Genomic DNA, 16,346 nt, shown 5'->3' with positions numbered 1-16,346 from the left:
CAGAATGACAACCAGTAAACCAATCATGATGCAGAATCTCTGTGACTGACATAATCGGTTGTAGGACGACACAATCAACGCGCGAAAGATTGAAATTATTTTCGCAAAGAACAGGCGGGAGAGAAATCTTAAAGGGTTGTGTGGTAATATCGATTTATAGTTCATTTGACGAATTTAACATTTAAAAGTATATCATCGGTTTTATAAGGGAAGAGGTTCCAGAAGTTAATACTGCCCGGGGATTGAGTGTTTTTTAAATGAAGTTTTATTGCGAATAGAAGAAGCGGTATAAAGCTAAGGCGGACTGATGAGCCAGCTGCTCTCCCAGCAACAGCAGGTATTTTGCAAAGCTAACTGTAACTTGGGTAGCTAAGTTACCTCAACGTCCAACTAACGTTAACGCTATGTGTAACTTCACTATCTTTTGCTTTATCATTGTTTTGAGTATGTTTCGCCTTTGTGCGTCCGTGGTTGCTAGCTAGCAAGCTATTAAGGACGTTGCCGCCAGTTCCTAGTGTTGAATGAAACTGTCTTTCTTATTGTGACATTCCGGTTTGTTGGTAACTAGTTGGCTACACTAGCGTAACATTGGGACAAAATGGGACACTCTTAATTTTGCGACGCGATAGTTGGTGGTAAAAGGTTTTTTAAAAACTAACGAGCTCTCTAACTTGCATGCAAGTTATCTTAAGACAGTGATGTGATATCTAGCCAACGGTCGTTAAACGTTAACTAACCTTAGCTATAGCTCGCCACTTGGTTTAAAAAGTAGAGCTAGCAGTTGGTGAGCTAGCTAACTTGCTTTATAGTGAAACGACTGCAACATGATAGCTAACGTTACATTTTAGTCAGTCAGTTAGCACAGCTAACACTAACTGAAGTAGCATGTCTTAGATGGTGTCGCTGACTTGGTAGCTAATAACAGTTAGCTAGCTAATTTACTGTATTTTGTTGTCAGCTGTATTCAATTTGGCTGAGCAGTCAATATTTAAATAGTCTCGAATAGTGCTTAATTTGTGACGTTAATCTGATTTCAGTAGCACTGTGGGTGTCCTATTAGCCAGGATCGAAGATCGAAATTGTGCCACAGAAATGGGCGCACAATATCCTGTCCTTTTGTTACTCTTTAAGCAGGGCTGTGCAGAACCCCTTTGAGGAGCAGGTGCTCAAAGTCGGAAAAGGGCACGCCAACCTATTCAATTCAATTCAGTATTATTTGTATAGCGAATTTCACAGCAGACTGTCCCGAAGACGCTTTACACATCATAAGTGCTAGAAGAACTGCTTTGACACCCAGTTATTGTACAGAATATGCTTTACCAAAATGAATGAAAATATGATAACAGCAACAATAATGCAACATAAAAAAAAATAATTAAAGAGGCCCATCGGGCACTTGAGGCAAAAGGGGCAGGTGGTTGGGCACTGGGTGTGAAAGCTGTACGTTAGTATGTGTCTATGCTAAACGGCCCTTCCTGTCTCTTGTCTGTCCAGGTGGCGGAGGTGGCGCTAGTTGAGACCGTGGAGGCAGGGACAGTGGAGAGTGATTCAGACAGCGGGATGGGCTCTCCACTGGAGACGGGCACTGCCGAACTCGCCCACGGGGAGGAACAGCACGGTAATGAGATTGATGGAAAGATTATTTATTTTTTAGGGTTACCCACGATTAATTATTTTTCATCTGCGAGTTTTCCACAAAGAAAACCAACATGCAAATGCAGCATGCGCAAGTGGATTGTAACTGTGGATTGGTCTTGTTCTTTTTTTGATGAACAAAATCTTACATCAATCCCAATGACAGCTCCGCCCTGCCCCTCTTCAGCTTGGAGCTCATTAAAGTCTCATATTTTACTTGTTTCTGTTTTCAGGTGGTGTTTCAATCCTTTTGGCAATGCATTTAATTTCTCATTTCATCATGGTTCATATGTAGGTGTTGGAGTCATGTTCTCACAAAAGGGCTATTTGAAACGCGTTTAAGCACTTCTGATGTCTGCCTGTGTTCGATATGTCCATTTTGAATCGTGTGATATTATGTGAATGTTCCTGTGAGTCTGACCGTATGTTTGCGTTCCAGATTCGGACGACGATGATGACATCACTGTGAACAGGAAGTCTCGTTGCCGGAAGGCGCTGCGGGACAGCGACAGCGAGCAAGAGGAGGTGGCGGGAATGGCGGAGGCTCTGGTCCTATCAGAATCAAGCGAGGGGGAGGAGGGTGCAGGCGGGGAGGGGCAGAAGGGGGTCAGGCGGGGGAAGCGGGTCATTCGCGCCCCCGTCGACAGCGAGGAGAGCGAGCCGGAGCAGGAGACGGCTAGAAAGAGCCCGAAACCGAAAAAGGAGAAGAAGGAGCGAAGCAGGGAGAAGAGGGTCAAGAGGCGAGAGAGGCCAGAGGTGAGAGAGGGGAGTGGTGGGGCACGTGACTGGATGGGGGGGAATCGGTGCCCTATGACCTGGCCCCCTGTGCATCAGCACCTTTCTATGCAGCATGATACCATGATTGCCTTGTCAGGCGGCCCTGCTCCATTCTGAACTGTGGCCTTGGCACATCCTATTAAACATATCCAGTGGTGCTAAAACGCACAAATAAAACGCACCAATAAAATGCCAGGATTTCTCTGCAGCTGGGCTCTACCCTGTCCCGGCGGACCTGAGCCCTGCTCTGTTTATTTACCTCAGGTAACCCCCGCCACCCGAGTCCTCAATGACAGCGGCTGTCTCCTTGGAGACAGTGATCTGTTTGACACTGGCCTGGAGGAAGAAGGGGTGGGGCTTGAGGGAGAAGAGGAGGAGTCTCTGGATGCCATCAGAGCGGCTGTGAAGCAGAAGGCTAAAAAGCACAGGGTGAGGACCAGGGCCGCTGTAACGGGCGGGAGGGCCACTGTAACGGGCGGGCCGCTGTAACGGGCGGGAGGGGACTGGTGGCGTGTAACACGGTTATGGTTCCTGAAGCCACTTGCATCGTCTGCTTCCTTGACTTTGGAGTGGAGGCAATGCCTGGGGCTCTTTCCAATCGTTTATTTTTCATGGAAGGAACACGGAAGGTACAGGAGGCTTGCTGCTGCTCTGGACCTGGCTGAAGCTGAATGCTGTTTTCTGGCATCTCTTCAGAGCTTGTGTTTAAACCCTGTGCCTCTCTCCACTGACAGCCTGTCCTGGAGGAGGAGGAAGAGGATGAGGAGGATTTGCATAAACCTCAGCGCAAGGTAAATTGCGTGTGAACATACTGCGTCTTGAGTTTGACTTGAGATGCTCAAGTGTTTCTGAAATTCACGTGTTTATGTTTATGGCTGAATCTGTAGTGTTGGTAAGTGTCTGGGGCTTTGTGTGGATTACTCTTTTGGCCTGTCCTAATGGCATTGCTTTTCAGTAGATGTTGATAAAGTATAAAGTCTCTATCTCTCTCTGTCTCTGTTTCTCAGGAGAGGAAGGCAGCTCTGGCCAGTAAGGAGGCCATAAGGCAGCTGCATAGCGAGAGTCAGAGGCTGGTCCGAGGTGAGTGCATTTCAGCTGTGTTTCTCGAGTCCCTCCGTCTTTTACTCATGTCCTGACTGTCCTTGTTCAGTTGTGTGGTGTTATGTCCTTGTGGGTGTTTGCATGCGTGTGTGTGTCTCTCCGCAGTGTGTCCACTCTGCGTTGTTTGGAGTAATTAATAGGGTGTTGAAGCCCTCACTGTGTCTCTCTCGTACTCCCCCAGAGTCCTCATTGGGGTTGCCCTACCACATGCCTGAACCCAAGACCATCGACCAGTTCTTCAGGAGGAGAGCCAGGCCTGCAGGCCCTGCCATGGCCCTGCTGAAGTACGTATGCATACGGACACACACTGAACACGGGCACTCGCTCATGGCTGGCACACACACACTGAGCACAGACACTCGCTCATGGCTGGCACACACACTGAACACGGGCACTCGCTCAGGGCTGGCACACACACACTGAGCACAGACACTCGCTCATGGCTGGCACACACACTGAACACGGGCACTCGCTCAGGGCTGGCACACACACACTGAGCACAGACACTCGCTCATGGCTGGCACACACACTGAACACGGGCACTCGCTCAGGGCTGGCACACACACTGAACACGGACACTCGCTCAGGGCTGGCACTCACACTGAACACGGGCACTCGCTCATGGCTGGCAAACACACTGAACACGGACACTCGCTCATGGCTGGCAAACACACTGAACACGGGCACTCGCTCATGGCTGGCAAACACACTGAACACGGACACTCGCTCATGGCTGGCAAACACACTGAACACGGGCACTCGCTCATGGCTGGCACACACACTGAACACAGACACTCGCTCATGGCTGGCACACACACTGAACACAGACACTCGCTCATGGCTGGCACACACACTGAACACAGACACTCGCTCATGGCTGGCACACACACTGAACACGGACACTCGCTCATGACTGGCACACACTGCACTTCATTCACTTGAATGTCCTGTAGAAGTTCCCTGTGAATTTTCTTAGATTCTCTGTGAAATGAAACCTGCACATTCTATCTATGGAAATTAGCCCAGGATAAATTCACAGGACATTTAGAAGTATTTTTTCACAGTGCGGTTACTGTGGAATAGCTTGTCAGGACAGTTATTGGAGGCAGAAACGCTGGGGGTTTTCAAGACCAGGCTTCATACGGTGCTCGATACCATCTAGCTTTTAGGTAGACTAAATATTAAAAGTGAGAAGTGAGCATTGCTGGGCTGAATGACCTGTTTATGTTATGCTATGCTAATCTATCCTCAGGTCTGCAAAGTACCAGGATTGCATTTTAGAGGCAACTTCTGCCCCTCAGACCAGTCAGAACCAGCACAAAACAGACCATCCGTCAACTGCGCCCGACCCCTCCCCAAAATCAGGGGTGGCTGAGGAGGCTGGCCCGGAACCTCCCGCCCCCCTCCAGAACGGGGCGGAAGCAGCAGCAGTGCAGGAGGAGCGCCCCCTACAGGCAGACGAGCAGGCAGCTCCTACAGGCTCAGACGCAGACTGGGGCGGAGCGGAGCGCGCTGATGTAGACCTGGGGCCCCGCCCTGCCAGTCCCACCACACCGGAGGGAGAGGAGGCGGGTCTTCCGGGTCAGAGTCGGACTGCCCCCGAGCCGGTCCTGCAGCCGGACGCCGGCCCCGCAGCGGGGGAAGCGGAGCAGCCCGCCCCAGCGCCCGCCCCCCGGGGCCGGAGGGACCGGCTGGCCAGACTGCGGGAGCTGGGCCTCGATCCTCCGCCCGTCCCAAAACTGTGTGCCGACGAGGGGTCCTTCATCCACCTGGAGCCCCCTCAGGCTAACCCCGGTGAGAACAAACACACCCCTCACCCCTCAAACCCCCTCAGGCTAACCCCGGTGAAAACAAACACACCCCTCAAACCCCCTCAGGCTAACCCCGGTGAGCACAAACACACCCCTCACCCCTCACCCCTCAAACCCCCTCAGGCTAACCCCGGTGAGAACAAACACACCCCTCACCCCTCAAACATGGAGCTGTTTGCAGGGCAGAGCTCTCGGCAAAGCATGCAGCCTGTCCATTTGTGCTGCTCGTGTTTGTGTAGCCACAGTGTAAATGGTGTCAGCGCTCTATAGGAAAACTACGTCCGTAGGCTAACCTGGTGGCACAGAAGATGTATTACTGTGAATCTTGTTCTGCTGTGGGCCCAATTTGCCTCCGTCATTTTGGCTGTTTTCTTTTATAACCGCTCAAAGGAGCGCAAGCGTTTCTGACCGCAGGAGTGTGTGTGGGTCTGACTCTGTCCGTCTGTCTGTCAGCTCTGGAGGCCCTTAAGGAGCGCTTCCTGCGTCACGTGCAGCCTCCTCCACGCCCCAGAGGGGAGCGCACCGTGCAGCTCAACGTCATCCGCAAGGAGAGCGCCCCCTCTGGCCAGGAGGAGCTCCTTACCGACGCAGTAACTGTCACCCTCACTGACGGAGATGAGGAGCCTGTCCACAGCAGGCCAGGTGAGCCTTAAAAACAGAAGCGCACATACACGCACATGCACACACGCATTGCTAGATGCATGACTGTTCAGCAGTTAAACCTGATACACACCTGTATTCTAGGCAATCATGCCATTGATTGAAGCTCCTTTGAAGGATATTCTGGGCAGGCCTTGTGTGTAAAGTGGTTCACTGTGCAGCGCTGATGTGTGTGTGTGTGTGTGTGTGTGTGTGTGTGTGTGTGTGTGTGTGTGTGTGTGTGTGTGTGTCTACGTGCAGGGGAGAAGCTGACACTCCTGAAGTCGCGTCTGCAGCAGGCCATGGCTCTGCGCAGGCAGGTGGAGAGGGAGCGCAGGGTGGCCCTCCATCGCCTCGACAACGAGGACTGTGAGGAAGAGGAGGAGGAGGAGGAAGATATGACCGACGAGTCTGAGGGGGAAGAGGTAAGGGGACCCCTCTCTTCGTGTGTTGGAGCTAGGCTATATACCGCAATGATAATTATCTGTTGTTTATTGCCGTTCTTTTCATCTTTTTGTATCTTTAAATATACCTGTAACATCGCCACTAATATCTATTGGGTGTTGCTAAGACTATTATCGTTTTGGTACTTGGCGTCAGTCTGAAAGGCCCTCTCCCTGTCTCTGAGCTGTGGCCCTGCTCTGGTGTTAACTTCTCCCTCTCTCACAGGGTGTGGATGAGCTGCTGGGAGATGGTGGGAATGTTGAGGAGGAGGATGAGGCAGCTGAGGTAGAGGAGGATGAGGCAGCTGAGGAGGAGGAAGAGGCAGGTGGCAGTGAGAGGAGCCCCTCCCCACTAGCCCTCAAAAGGCCGTCGCCGCCCCTCGAGCTGCTGAACACAGACGGCACTCTGCTCCTGTTCGCAGGCAGCTCCTGCTCCCGCACTGGGTGTGTCTCTGTGTGTCTCTGTGTGTCTCTGTGTGTCTCTGTGTGTCTCTGTGTGTGTGTGTGACTGTGTGTCTCTGTGTGTCACTGTGTGTCTCTGTTATGCGCGCCTCAGTTTCTGTTGTGTGTCTGATTCTTAGCATGTTGTCATTTTTTTTTGTTGGTGGGAATTGAGGAAACTGCCCAAGAAACATTCATCTTACTGAGCAAGCAGTTCCTTCTGCAGTTTGGGGCAGTGATGACATGTTACCACTAGAGGGCAGGAGTGTGTTGCTGTGTTTGCTGATGTAGTCTCTCCCTCAGGGACGGGATAAGGAGGACCGGCACAGGAGGTCGGGAGTCTGACGGCAAGCTGGGTGAGTGAAATAACCCTGTCCTGGCTTGTTTGAAAGAAGTGCTGGCAGTGTACTGTATCCACGGAAAGATATGTTTGAGTGGCACCACAGACACACACACACACACACACACACACACACACACACACCTTACGGGTGGTGTTGTTTCCCAGAGGAGGAAGACTCCCTCACATTGGCGAAGGACAACAGCCACAACAGCAGCTTCGAGCTGATTGGCTCCATGATCCCGTCCTACCAGCCATTCAGCCGGGCGGCAGGAAGGGGCGTGTCCAGCGGCGTGTTCCGCTCCCCATCCCCTGGGTTCTACAGGCCCAGCTTCCTGGGCTCCGCCTCCAAGGTGAGTGAGTGACAGCCACTGCGCCCTGACTGCCTCACAGGAATTACACTCCGAAACGGAATAATATCTAATGTCGATTGCAACACCTTTATAATTACACAGTGAGAAACTGATCTCGGACTCATTTACAAATAAAATGGTACTAAAAATATGTGACCAGCGCTGTTCGTACAGTGTGTGTGCGTGACCAGCGCTGTTCGTACAGTGTGTGCTGTGTGTGACCAGCGCTGTTCGTACAGTGTGTGTGTGACTTGCGCTGTTCGTACAGTGTGTGTGCGTGACCAGCGCTGTTCGTACAGTGTGTGCTGTGTGTGACCAGCGCTGTTCGTACAGTGTGTGTGCGTGACCAGCGCTGTTCGTACAGTGTGTGCTGTGTGTGACCAGCGCTGTTCGTACAGTGTGTGTGTGACTTGCGCTGTTCCTCTCTCAGAGCTCGGGGAAGCTGTCGGAGCCCTCCCTGTCCCTGCCGGTGGAGGACTCTCAGGACCTGTACGCGCCGCCCTCCCCTGGTGAGACGGGGCCCTTCTCCCTGGAGGAGGACACACACTCCCAGCTGCTGGACGCAGACGGCTTCCTGAACGTGGGCCCCCGGGGGCCCGGCCTGTACCCGCCCCGCTCGCACAAGCGTCAGCTGCTGCTGGACAGCCTGGACGAGAACGCCATGGACGCCAACATGGGCGAGCTCCTGGGGCTCTGCTCCGGAGGCTTCAGCAGCGGGACGCAGGCCCCGGGGCGCAGCCAGCCCGGGGGCACTATGGGCGAGCTCCTGGGGCTCTGCTCTGGCGGTTTTGGTAGCGGGACGGCGGGCGGGGCCGGTGCGGAGGCCGGAGACACGCAGGGAGGCACCATGGGCGAGCTCCTGGGGCTCTGCTCTGGCGGTTTTGGTAGCGGGACGCAGGCCCCGGGGCGCAGCCAGCCCGGGGGCACTATGGGCGAGCTCCTGGGTCTCTGCTCTGGCGGTTTTGGTAGCGGGACGGCGGGCGCGGCCGGTGCGGAGGCCGGAGACACGCAGGGAGGCACCATGGGGGAGCTGCTAGGGCTCTGCTCCGGTGGGTTCGGCACACAGCCGGCGGGGGCCGAGGACGGGCCCCTGGGGACCGCCACGCAGAAGGGACTGAGCCAGGCCGGCTCTGAGGGGGACATGGACCAGCTGGTCGCTCTCTGTTCCGGAAAGTTCCCCAGCCCAGGTCAGTCTTGTGCCTGATGTCTGACTGCGTGTGTGCAAATGCATTACTCTGTGTCCGTATGTGTCTCCATGTGTGTGTACGTATATATATATGTGTGTGTGTGTGTGTGTGTGTGTGTGTGTGTGTGTGTGTGTGTGTGTGTGTGTGTGTGCAGTGCACAATGGGTTTGACTCTTTTCTTACTCTCTACACAGCTCCCTCCCCATCAGCTGAACCCAGACCTGCTCCATTCTCTCCTGAAGAGGCTGCAGAAAGGTATTCCACATTATTCCTGCCCCACGGGTTCATACTGTTCACTCCTGGTAAAGACTTTCACACCGGCCTGCATACCTCTGTCGGACTGAGTGTGATAACTCACACGGGTGTGCCTCAGAGTTCTGGGACAGGGATGCTGTGTGTAAGTTGGGACCTCTACTGGGATCGAGAGCTCACACCCCCATGTTTTTTAGGAAGGAGAACCAGGAGGAAGAGGAGGAGGAGGAGGAAGCCGATGCCGAGTTTCACCTGCTATCGGACGTGGGGAGCATGAGCGACCAGGTTAGGGCTGAGCTGTTTTGAAATCTGGTGATGTATACAGAGCTGCCATGGACATAAGTGCAATGTATCTTGGCAACTTATTACAATCCCACTTCAAACAGGTTGCCATTTTTTAAAATCTAAGCACAGGCACAAAATCTCATAGCCCACTGTGTAGTCCTCGGAGAAAGTGGGTCTGATTAGAACCTGTTTGGTGTATGGGCTGGACTAAGCCGGGTCTGTCCACAGGAGGACAGCGAGGAAGAGAACGATGAGGCAGATGGAGAGAACGAGGAGGAGGAAGAAGAGGAGGAGGAGAGGGAAGCGGTGTTTGGCCCCCGGCCAGGGAAGAAGAAGAAGAAGATGTGAGTGGAGCCAGAGCTCTGAGCCCTGACTAATACAGCAGTGCTTCTCACGGTCAGTGTGACGTCTGAAGCCCTGGCTGTGTCTGTGTGTGTGACTGATGCTCTCTCCACAGGCGCATGGCCGAGTTTGTGGACTCTGAGGCCGAGCTCTCGGGCAGCGATTTGGGCAGCGGGGATGAGGATGATGAAGGAGGGAGTGAGTACGAGGAAGATGAGCTGCAGGAGGATCTGCCCTCGGATGAAGAACTGCAAGACCAGGTCAACAAGATCCACATGTGAGTTTACGGCCAACGGACACATACCCCTATACACACGCACACGCACGCACATGCATAAAGTGCAGTCTTAGTATTTGGACAGTGGTACAAGTAAAGCCAACTGTCCAATTATTTTTGGTCCCCTAAAATGGGGAGGCTAAAATGATTCATTTCCTACACAGATCACCCGATATGGATGTAGACAACCTCAAATTGAAGCTGACTGTCAACAATTGAACGCAATATTTAATTTCAAATCCAATGTGCTGGAGTAGAGAGGCAAAAGATCAGAAATTGTACCCCTGTCCAAATACTTATGGACTGCGTGGTACGCACACACACACACACATTCACTCTCTGTGTCTGACCCTGTGCTCTCCTCCCTCACAGGAAGCAGGTTCTGGACGATGACAAGCGGAGGCTGCGTCTGTATCAGGAGCGCTACCTGGCCGACGGGGACCTGCACTCAGACGGGCCGGGCCGAGCCCGCCGCTTCCGCTGGAAGAACATCGGTGAGCCGCCATTTTAGGCACTCAGACAGCACTGTGTGCTCCCGCTGAGAGGCTCACTCACTCACTACACTCACTCACTCACTCACTCACTCACTCACTCCACTCACTCACTCCACTCACTCACTACACTCACTCACTCACTCACTCACTACACTCACTCACTACACTCACTACACTCACTCCACTCACTCACTCACTCACTCACTCACTCACTCACTCACTCACTCACTCACTCACTCACTCACTCACTACACTCACTACACTCACTCACTCACACTCTCACTCACTCACTCACTCACTCACTCACTCACTCACTCACTCACTCACTCACTCACTCACTACACTCACTCACTACACTCACTCACTCACTCACTCACTCACTCACTACACTCACTCACACTCTCACTCACTACACTCACTCACTACACTCACTCACTCACTCACTCACTCACTACACTCACTCACTACACTCACTACACTCACTCCACTCACTCACTCACTCACTCACTCACTCACTCACTCACTCACTCACTCACTCACTACACTCACTCACTCACTCACTACACTCACTACACTCACTCACTCACACTCACTCACTCACTCACTCACTCACTCACTCACTCACTCACTCACTCACTCACTCACTCACTCACTACACTCACTCACACTCTCACTCACTACACTCACTACACTCACTCACTCACTCACACTCTCACTCACTCACTCACTCACTCACTCACTCACTCACTACACTCACTCACTCACTCACTCACTCACTCACTCACTCACTCACTCACTCACTCACTCACTACACACTCTCACTCACTCTCACTCACTCTCACTCCACTCACTCACTCTCACTCACTACACTCACTCACTCCCACTCACTACACTCACTCACTCCACTCACTCTCACTCACTACACTCTCTCACTCTCACTCACTCTCACTCACTACACTCACTCACTCTCACTCACTCCACTCACTCACTCCACTCACTCACTCACTCACTCACTCACTACACTCACTCACTCACTCACTCACTCACTCACTCACTACACTCACTACACTCACTCACTCACTCACTCACTCACTCACTCACTACACTCACTCACTCACTCACTCACTCACTCACTCACTCACTCACTCACTCACTCACTACACTCACTCACTACACTCACTACACTCACTACACTCACTCCCTCACTCACTCACTCACTCACTCACTCACTCACTCACTCACTCACTCACTCACTACACTCACTCACTCACACTCTCACTCACTCACTCACTCACTCACTCACTCACTACACTCACTCACTACACTCACTCACTCACTACACTCACTCACTACACTCACTCACTCTCACTCACTACACTCACTCACTACACTCACTACACTCACTACACTCACTCACTCACACTCTCACACTCTCACTCACTCACTCACTCACTCACTCACTCACTCACTACACTCACTCACTCACTCACTCACTCACTCACTCACTACACTCACTCACTCACTCTCACTCACTACACTCACTCACTACACTCACTACACTCACTACACTCACTCACTCACACTCTCACTCACTCACTCACTACACTCACTCACTCACTCACTACACTCACTACACTCACTCACACTCTCACTCACTCACTCACTCACTCACTCACTCACTCACTCACTCACACTCTCACTCACTCTCACTCACTCCACTCACTCTCACTCACTACACTCTCTCACTCTCACTCACTACACTCACTCACTCTCACTCACTCCACTCACTCTCACTCACTCACTCTCACTCACTCACTCTCACTCACTCACTCTCACTCACTACACTCACTCACTCACTCTCACTCCACTCACTCACTCTCACTCTCACTCACTACACTCACTCACTACACTCACTCACTCACTCTCACTCCACTCACTCCACTCACTCACTCTCACTCTCACTCACTACACTCACTACACTCACTCACTCACTCTCACTCCACTCACTCACTCACTCTCACTCACTACACTCTCTCACTCTCACTCACTACACTCACTCACTCCACTCACTCTCACTCACTCACTCTCACTCTCACTCACTCTCACTCACTCACTCTCACTCACTACACTCACTCACTCACTCACTCTCACTCCACTCACTCACTCTCACTCACTACACTCACTACACTCACTCACTCACTCACACTCTCACTCACTCACACACTGTAAAGGCCCCTGTGCTAACTGGCGCGTGCGTTCTTTTCAGACGATGCGTTCGACATGAACGGGCCAGGCGGAGAGGGGGATGAAGAGGAGGAGGAGGAGGGAGAGCTGGAGCAGGCCGAGCTCCAGAGGAGGAGAGAGAGGCAGGAGAAGGAGCAGTGGCTCAGAGAGCAGGTGGGTGTGACAGGATGAGGTGTACTGCCCGGGCTGGAGCAGGTGGGTGTGACAGGATGAGGTGTACTGCCCGGGCTGGAGCAGGTGGGTGTGACAGGATGAGGTGTACTGCCCGGGCTGGAGCAGGTGGGTGTGACAGGATGAGGTGTACTGCCCGGGCTGGAGCAGGTGGGTGTGACAGGATGAGGTGTACTGCCCGGGCTGGAGCAGGTGGGTGTGACAGGATGAGGTGTACTGCCCGGGCTGGAGCAGGTGGGTGTGACAGGATGAGGTGTACTGCCCGGGCTGGAGCAGGTGGGTGTGACAGGATGAGGTGTACTGCCCGGGCTGGAGCAGGTGGGTGTGACAGGATGAGGTGTACTGCCCGGGCTGGAGCAGGTGGGTGTGACAGGATGAGGTGTACTGCCCGGGCTGGAGCAGGTGGGTGTGACAGGATGAGGTGTACTGCCCGGGCTGGAGCAGGTGGGTGTGACAGGATGAGGTGTACTGTCCGGGCTGGAGCAGGTGGGTGTGACAGGATGAGGTGTACTGCCCGGGCTGGAGCAGGTGGGTGTGACAGGATGAGGTGTACTGCCCGGGCTGGAGCAGGTGGGTGTGACAGGATGAGGTGTACTGCCCGGGCTGGAGCAGGTGGGTGTGACAGGATGAGGTGTACTGCCCGGGCTGGAGCAGGTGGGTGTGACAGGATGAGGTGTACTGCCCGGGCTGGAGCAGGTGGTCCGTGTCGTTACGGCGCTCTGCGACTCGCCTCTCCGTGTCTGACTCGCGCCTCTGACCCTGCAGTCGGAGGCAGCCTCCAAAAAAGGCGAGGAAGCTGAGGATGAAGAGGGCCTGGCCGAGGAGGACAGTCAGTTCATGAAGCTGGCCAAGAAGCTGACGGCCAAACGGCTGCAGCAGAAAGGTAGCGGGAGTCCCAGGAGCCTGGCGGCTCGGTCTGTCCGTTTCTTTTTCTTTTTTTTTTTTTTGATTAATCTCCTATTGTCTCGTTTCCTGTTTCGTTCTGCTTTTTTGACAGCATTTTAGGTGGCTTTGGGTTTTAAAGCTTTTTTAAAGAAAATGAATAAATCTCTCACAGATGCCCCAGCTGTGCCCCTCCAGAAGAGTGCCCCTGCTCACACCCCCTTCCAGAGACTATCTCAGCCCACTCTGGTCAGTACTGTCCCCTACGCCACACACACACACACACACACACCCACACACCTGTCACCACACTTTTCCTGACCTTTATCTCCGTGCCTTTAGTACTTTAAACTGCTTCCCTCCAGGGTCTTTCAGCTCTCTTGTCCCTGGTTAAGGGGATGCACTTTGTTGTACGTCGCTCTGGATAAATGCCAATAATGTGATGTCATGTGCACACCTCCCAGGTGAAGAGGGGCTCCCTGCTCAGCCAGCCTCGCGCCGTCCTGCAGAAACTGGCCTCCATATCCGACGGTAACCCCTGCGCCCCCCGGAACACCCGCGGCTTCCTCTTCCAGACCCTGTCGCCGGAGAAGGAGGGCACGGCCAAACAGCGCCCCAGCCAGCAGGTACGGTCACAGAACTTAATTTGCATTGGCCTCTTGCACTACTGTGTTTGTCCACAAGATGGTGCCAGTGTCTGTCCTTTGATCTTGGGACGACCGGACGGCCATGAGGCACCACACTGCTCTCTGAATTCAGGATTCAGTCATGTACCTTAGCCACAAGGCTGCACGCTGCCATCTGGGCTGTGAATACACAGTATATGTGAGCTAACTAACGGCTAGAGTATGAGCAAGCGTTTCGGTCAAATACAGCGCTCCCGTAGGGTTAACCAAGTGTTAAACTCTTTCTACAGTTACAGTACAAACACAAGCTGCACAAGCTTCCACATTTGTGGAAATTGATTAACACAGAGACCATCTTTTGAAGTAAAAATATTTTTAACTTTATTCTTTTTTCGAACTGAGCATTAGTCGAGTCGCTCCGTCTGTTTAGCTTCGCTTGTGAGTTTGGCTGGTCAAAATGTTTTAATGAGATATTCAAATGTCTACAACTTCTTGAGCATGACTTAATTGATGGCGTCACCCCTGCTCTGACACGTGTTCATGTCACCGTCACCGTCATGTTATTCGTCCTATCGGGCTATTGCTTCATCCATCGTCACAGCGTCAGGCCGATGCAGATCAGACTTCGCTTTAAGCGCACGTCCACCGATGCCTCCCTCAGCTGTATGAACAGGGTGAACGGCGAGTGCGCGTCGTAGCCGAGGTGTGATTGCTGACTGCAGTGCTTGTGCTCGCGCAGGTGAAGAAGAGGGGGCCGGCCGAGTCTCCCGCTCCAGCTGCCAAGAGGCCCTGTCCCGAGGGCCCCGGCAGGCCAGCCGGGCCCCAGAGGAGCATCTTCCGTTACCTGGAGACCTGAGGGGGCGGTTAGAACGGACCCAGGCCCCCAGTGAAGCCTGCGTGCACAGCCACGCACTCACACTTGCACACCACACACCCCTGCTCAGGGTGCTGGGGCACTGAGAGCTGACCAGGCCTCATTGTCCGTTACTGTTTTTAATCATGTACATACGACACATCTGGTTTGTTTTTTAACTTTTGTATTTGTGTTGAAATTGTAAATTAAAGAGTATCTAAGAAACCGTTTCAGTGTTATTTATTTTGGTGCGTATACTGTATATGCAGCTGTTGGTGTGTCTCCCAGCCTGGATCTCGGTGTGGAACTGTGGGTGGGGTTTGAATTTAGGCATTTAGCTGTGTCCTGTCGGCCATGTTACTCCCCGACCTGGTTTTCCCCTGTGCCCCCATCGTGCCTCTTATATTCTGTTCTGAGTGTCCCTCAGTGTAAACAAAACCAAGAAACTGTTTAGGGCGTGCGGTCATAAAAGCTCCTGAGAGAGGTTTAAGTTGAGAGAGGTTTAAGTTGAGAGCGCATGTCCTTGGCACGTGTAGCCAGAATTAATCCTGCAGCCCAAGCGTATGTTGCCCAGGTCTCGGGGCCTTTAGGATATAATGGTGTGTTAATAAACCAAATAAGTTCGCCAATTATGGTTCAGAAGGAGAAACTGAATCTCTTACAGTCTGCATTAATGGTATTTTAGAGCACCATATTGCATCCATATTTGTCCTCCTTTTAGTGTTTCTTTTCCTCACATCCTCTCGTCTGTCTCCGGCGCTTCCCCGTCCCGCTCGGAGTTTGGTTTGGGAAGATGAGATGATTTTGCATGTGATAGGGCCGCAGGCAGGTGACGTGTTTGATGTATTTTTCATGTGTTAAGGCTCCTATTGAACTGAGGGGAGAATGAGGGGAGGGGTAGACGGCTCCCGGGTACGGCACTTGAATGGAGACGTTGTTGGAGCGAGCTGAGAGCGCGAGGAGGGAAGGGAGCTGCTGTTCTGCCGCCAGCGATGGCTTGTCATGGGACGGGAGGAGGGGTGTGCTTATCAAGTCTGTCTGATGTCGCCCATCTAACCCCCACCACTACCCCTGGCCCCCCAATCAGATTCGCGCAAGCAATGGAACTGCAGCCCTTCGTGCCGGAACAGTCTGCCATCACATCGGCCACATTAAAATTAATTTACAAATAGCCTAACTGTTGCGTTTGAAGGG

At 52.9% G+C, this 16,346-nt stretch overlaps 1 protein-coding gene across 4 annotated transcripts; it reads left to right on the top strand.

The window, feature by feature from the left end:
• Positions 1 to 64: 64 nt before the first annotated feature.
• On the top strand, positions 65 to 15,301 carry LOC133137104 (claspin). Of its 4 annotated transcripts, none has more exons than XM_061255146.1 (24): positions 65 to 337; positions 1,495 to 1,618; positions 2,075 to 2,391; positions 2,677 to 2,841; positions 3,147 to 3,203; positions 3,420 to 3,492; positions 3,695 to 3,797; positions 4,766 to 5,307; positions 5,778 to 5,966; positions 6,225 to 6,388; positions 6,633 to 6,850; positions 7,151 to 7,203; positions 7,356 to 7,540; positions 7,971 to 8,727; positions 8,921 to 8,981; positions 9,176 to 9,263; positions 9,492 to 9,607; positions 9,721 to 9,882; positions 10,255 to 10,376; positions 12,643 to 12,773; positions 13,557 to 13,674; positions 13,849 to 13,922; positions 14,138 to 14,299; positions 15,039 to 15,301. In XM_061255146.1, exons 1-24 carry the CDS (start codon positions 308 to 310, stop codon positions 15,153 to 15,155), a joined length of 4,128 nt encoding a protein of 1,375 aa, XP_061111130.1. In that variant the 5' UTR covers positions 65 to 307; the 3' UTR covers positions 15,156 to 15,301. The 4 variants fall into 4 exon arrangements, with proteins under 4 accessions (XP_061111130.1, XP_061111131.1, XP_061111132.1 ...); XM_061255147.1 differs by lacking the exon at positions 65 to 337 and adding an exon at positions 350 to 408; XM_061255148.1 differs by lacking the exon at positions 65 to 337 and adding an exon at positions 360 to 444.
• Positions 15,302 to 16,346: the final 1,045 nt, after the last annotated feature.

This window comes from Conger conger, chromosome 9 (assembly GCF_963514075.1).
Source record: "Conger conger chromosome 9, fConCon1.1, whole genome shotgun sequence".
NCBI classification, from domain to species: Eukaryota; Metazoa; Chordata; class Actinopteri; order Anguilliformes; family Congridae; genus Conger; species Conger conger.
Note: the sequence above shows the minus strand (reverse complement) of the source record. Positions and strands in the feature narration are given on the sequence as shown.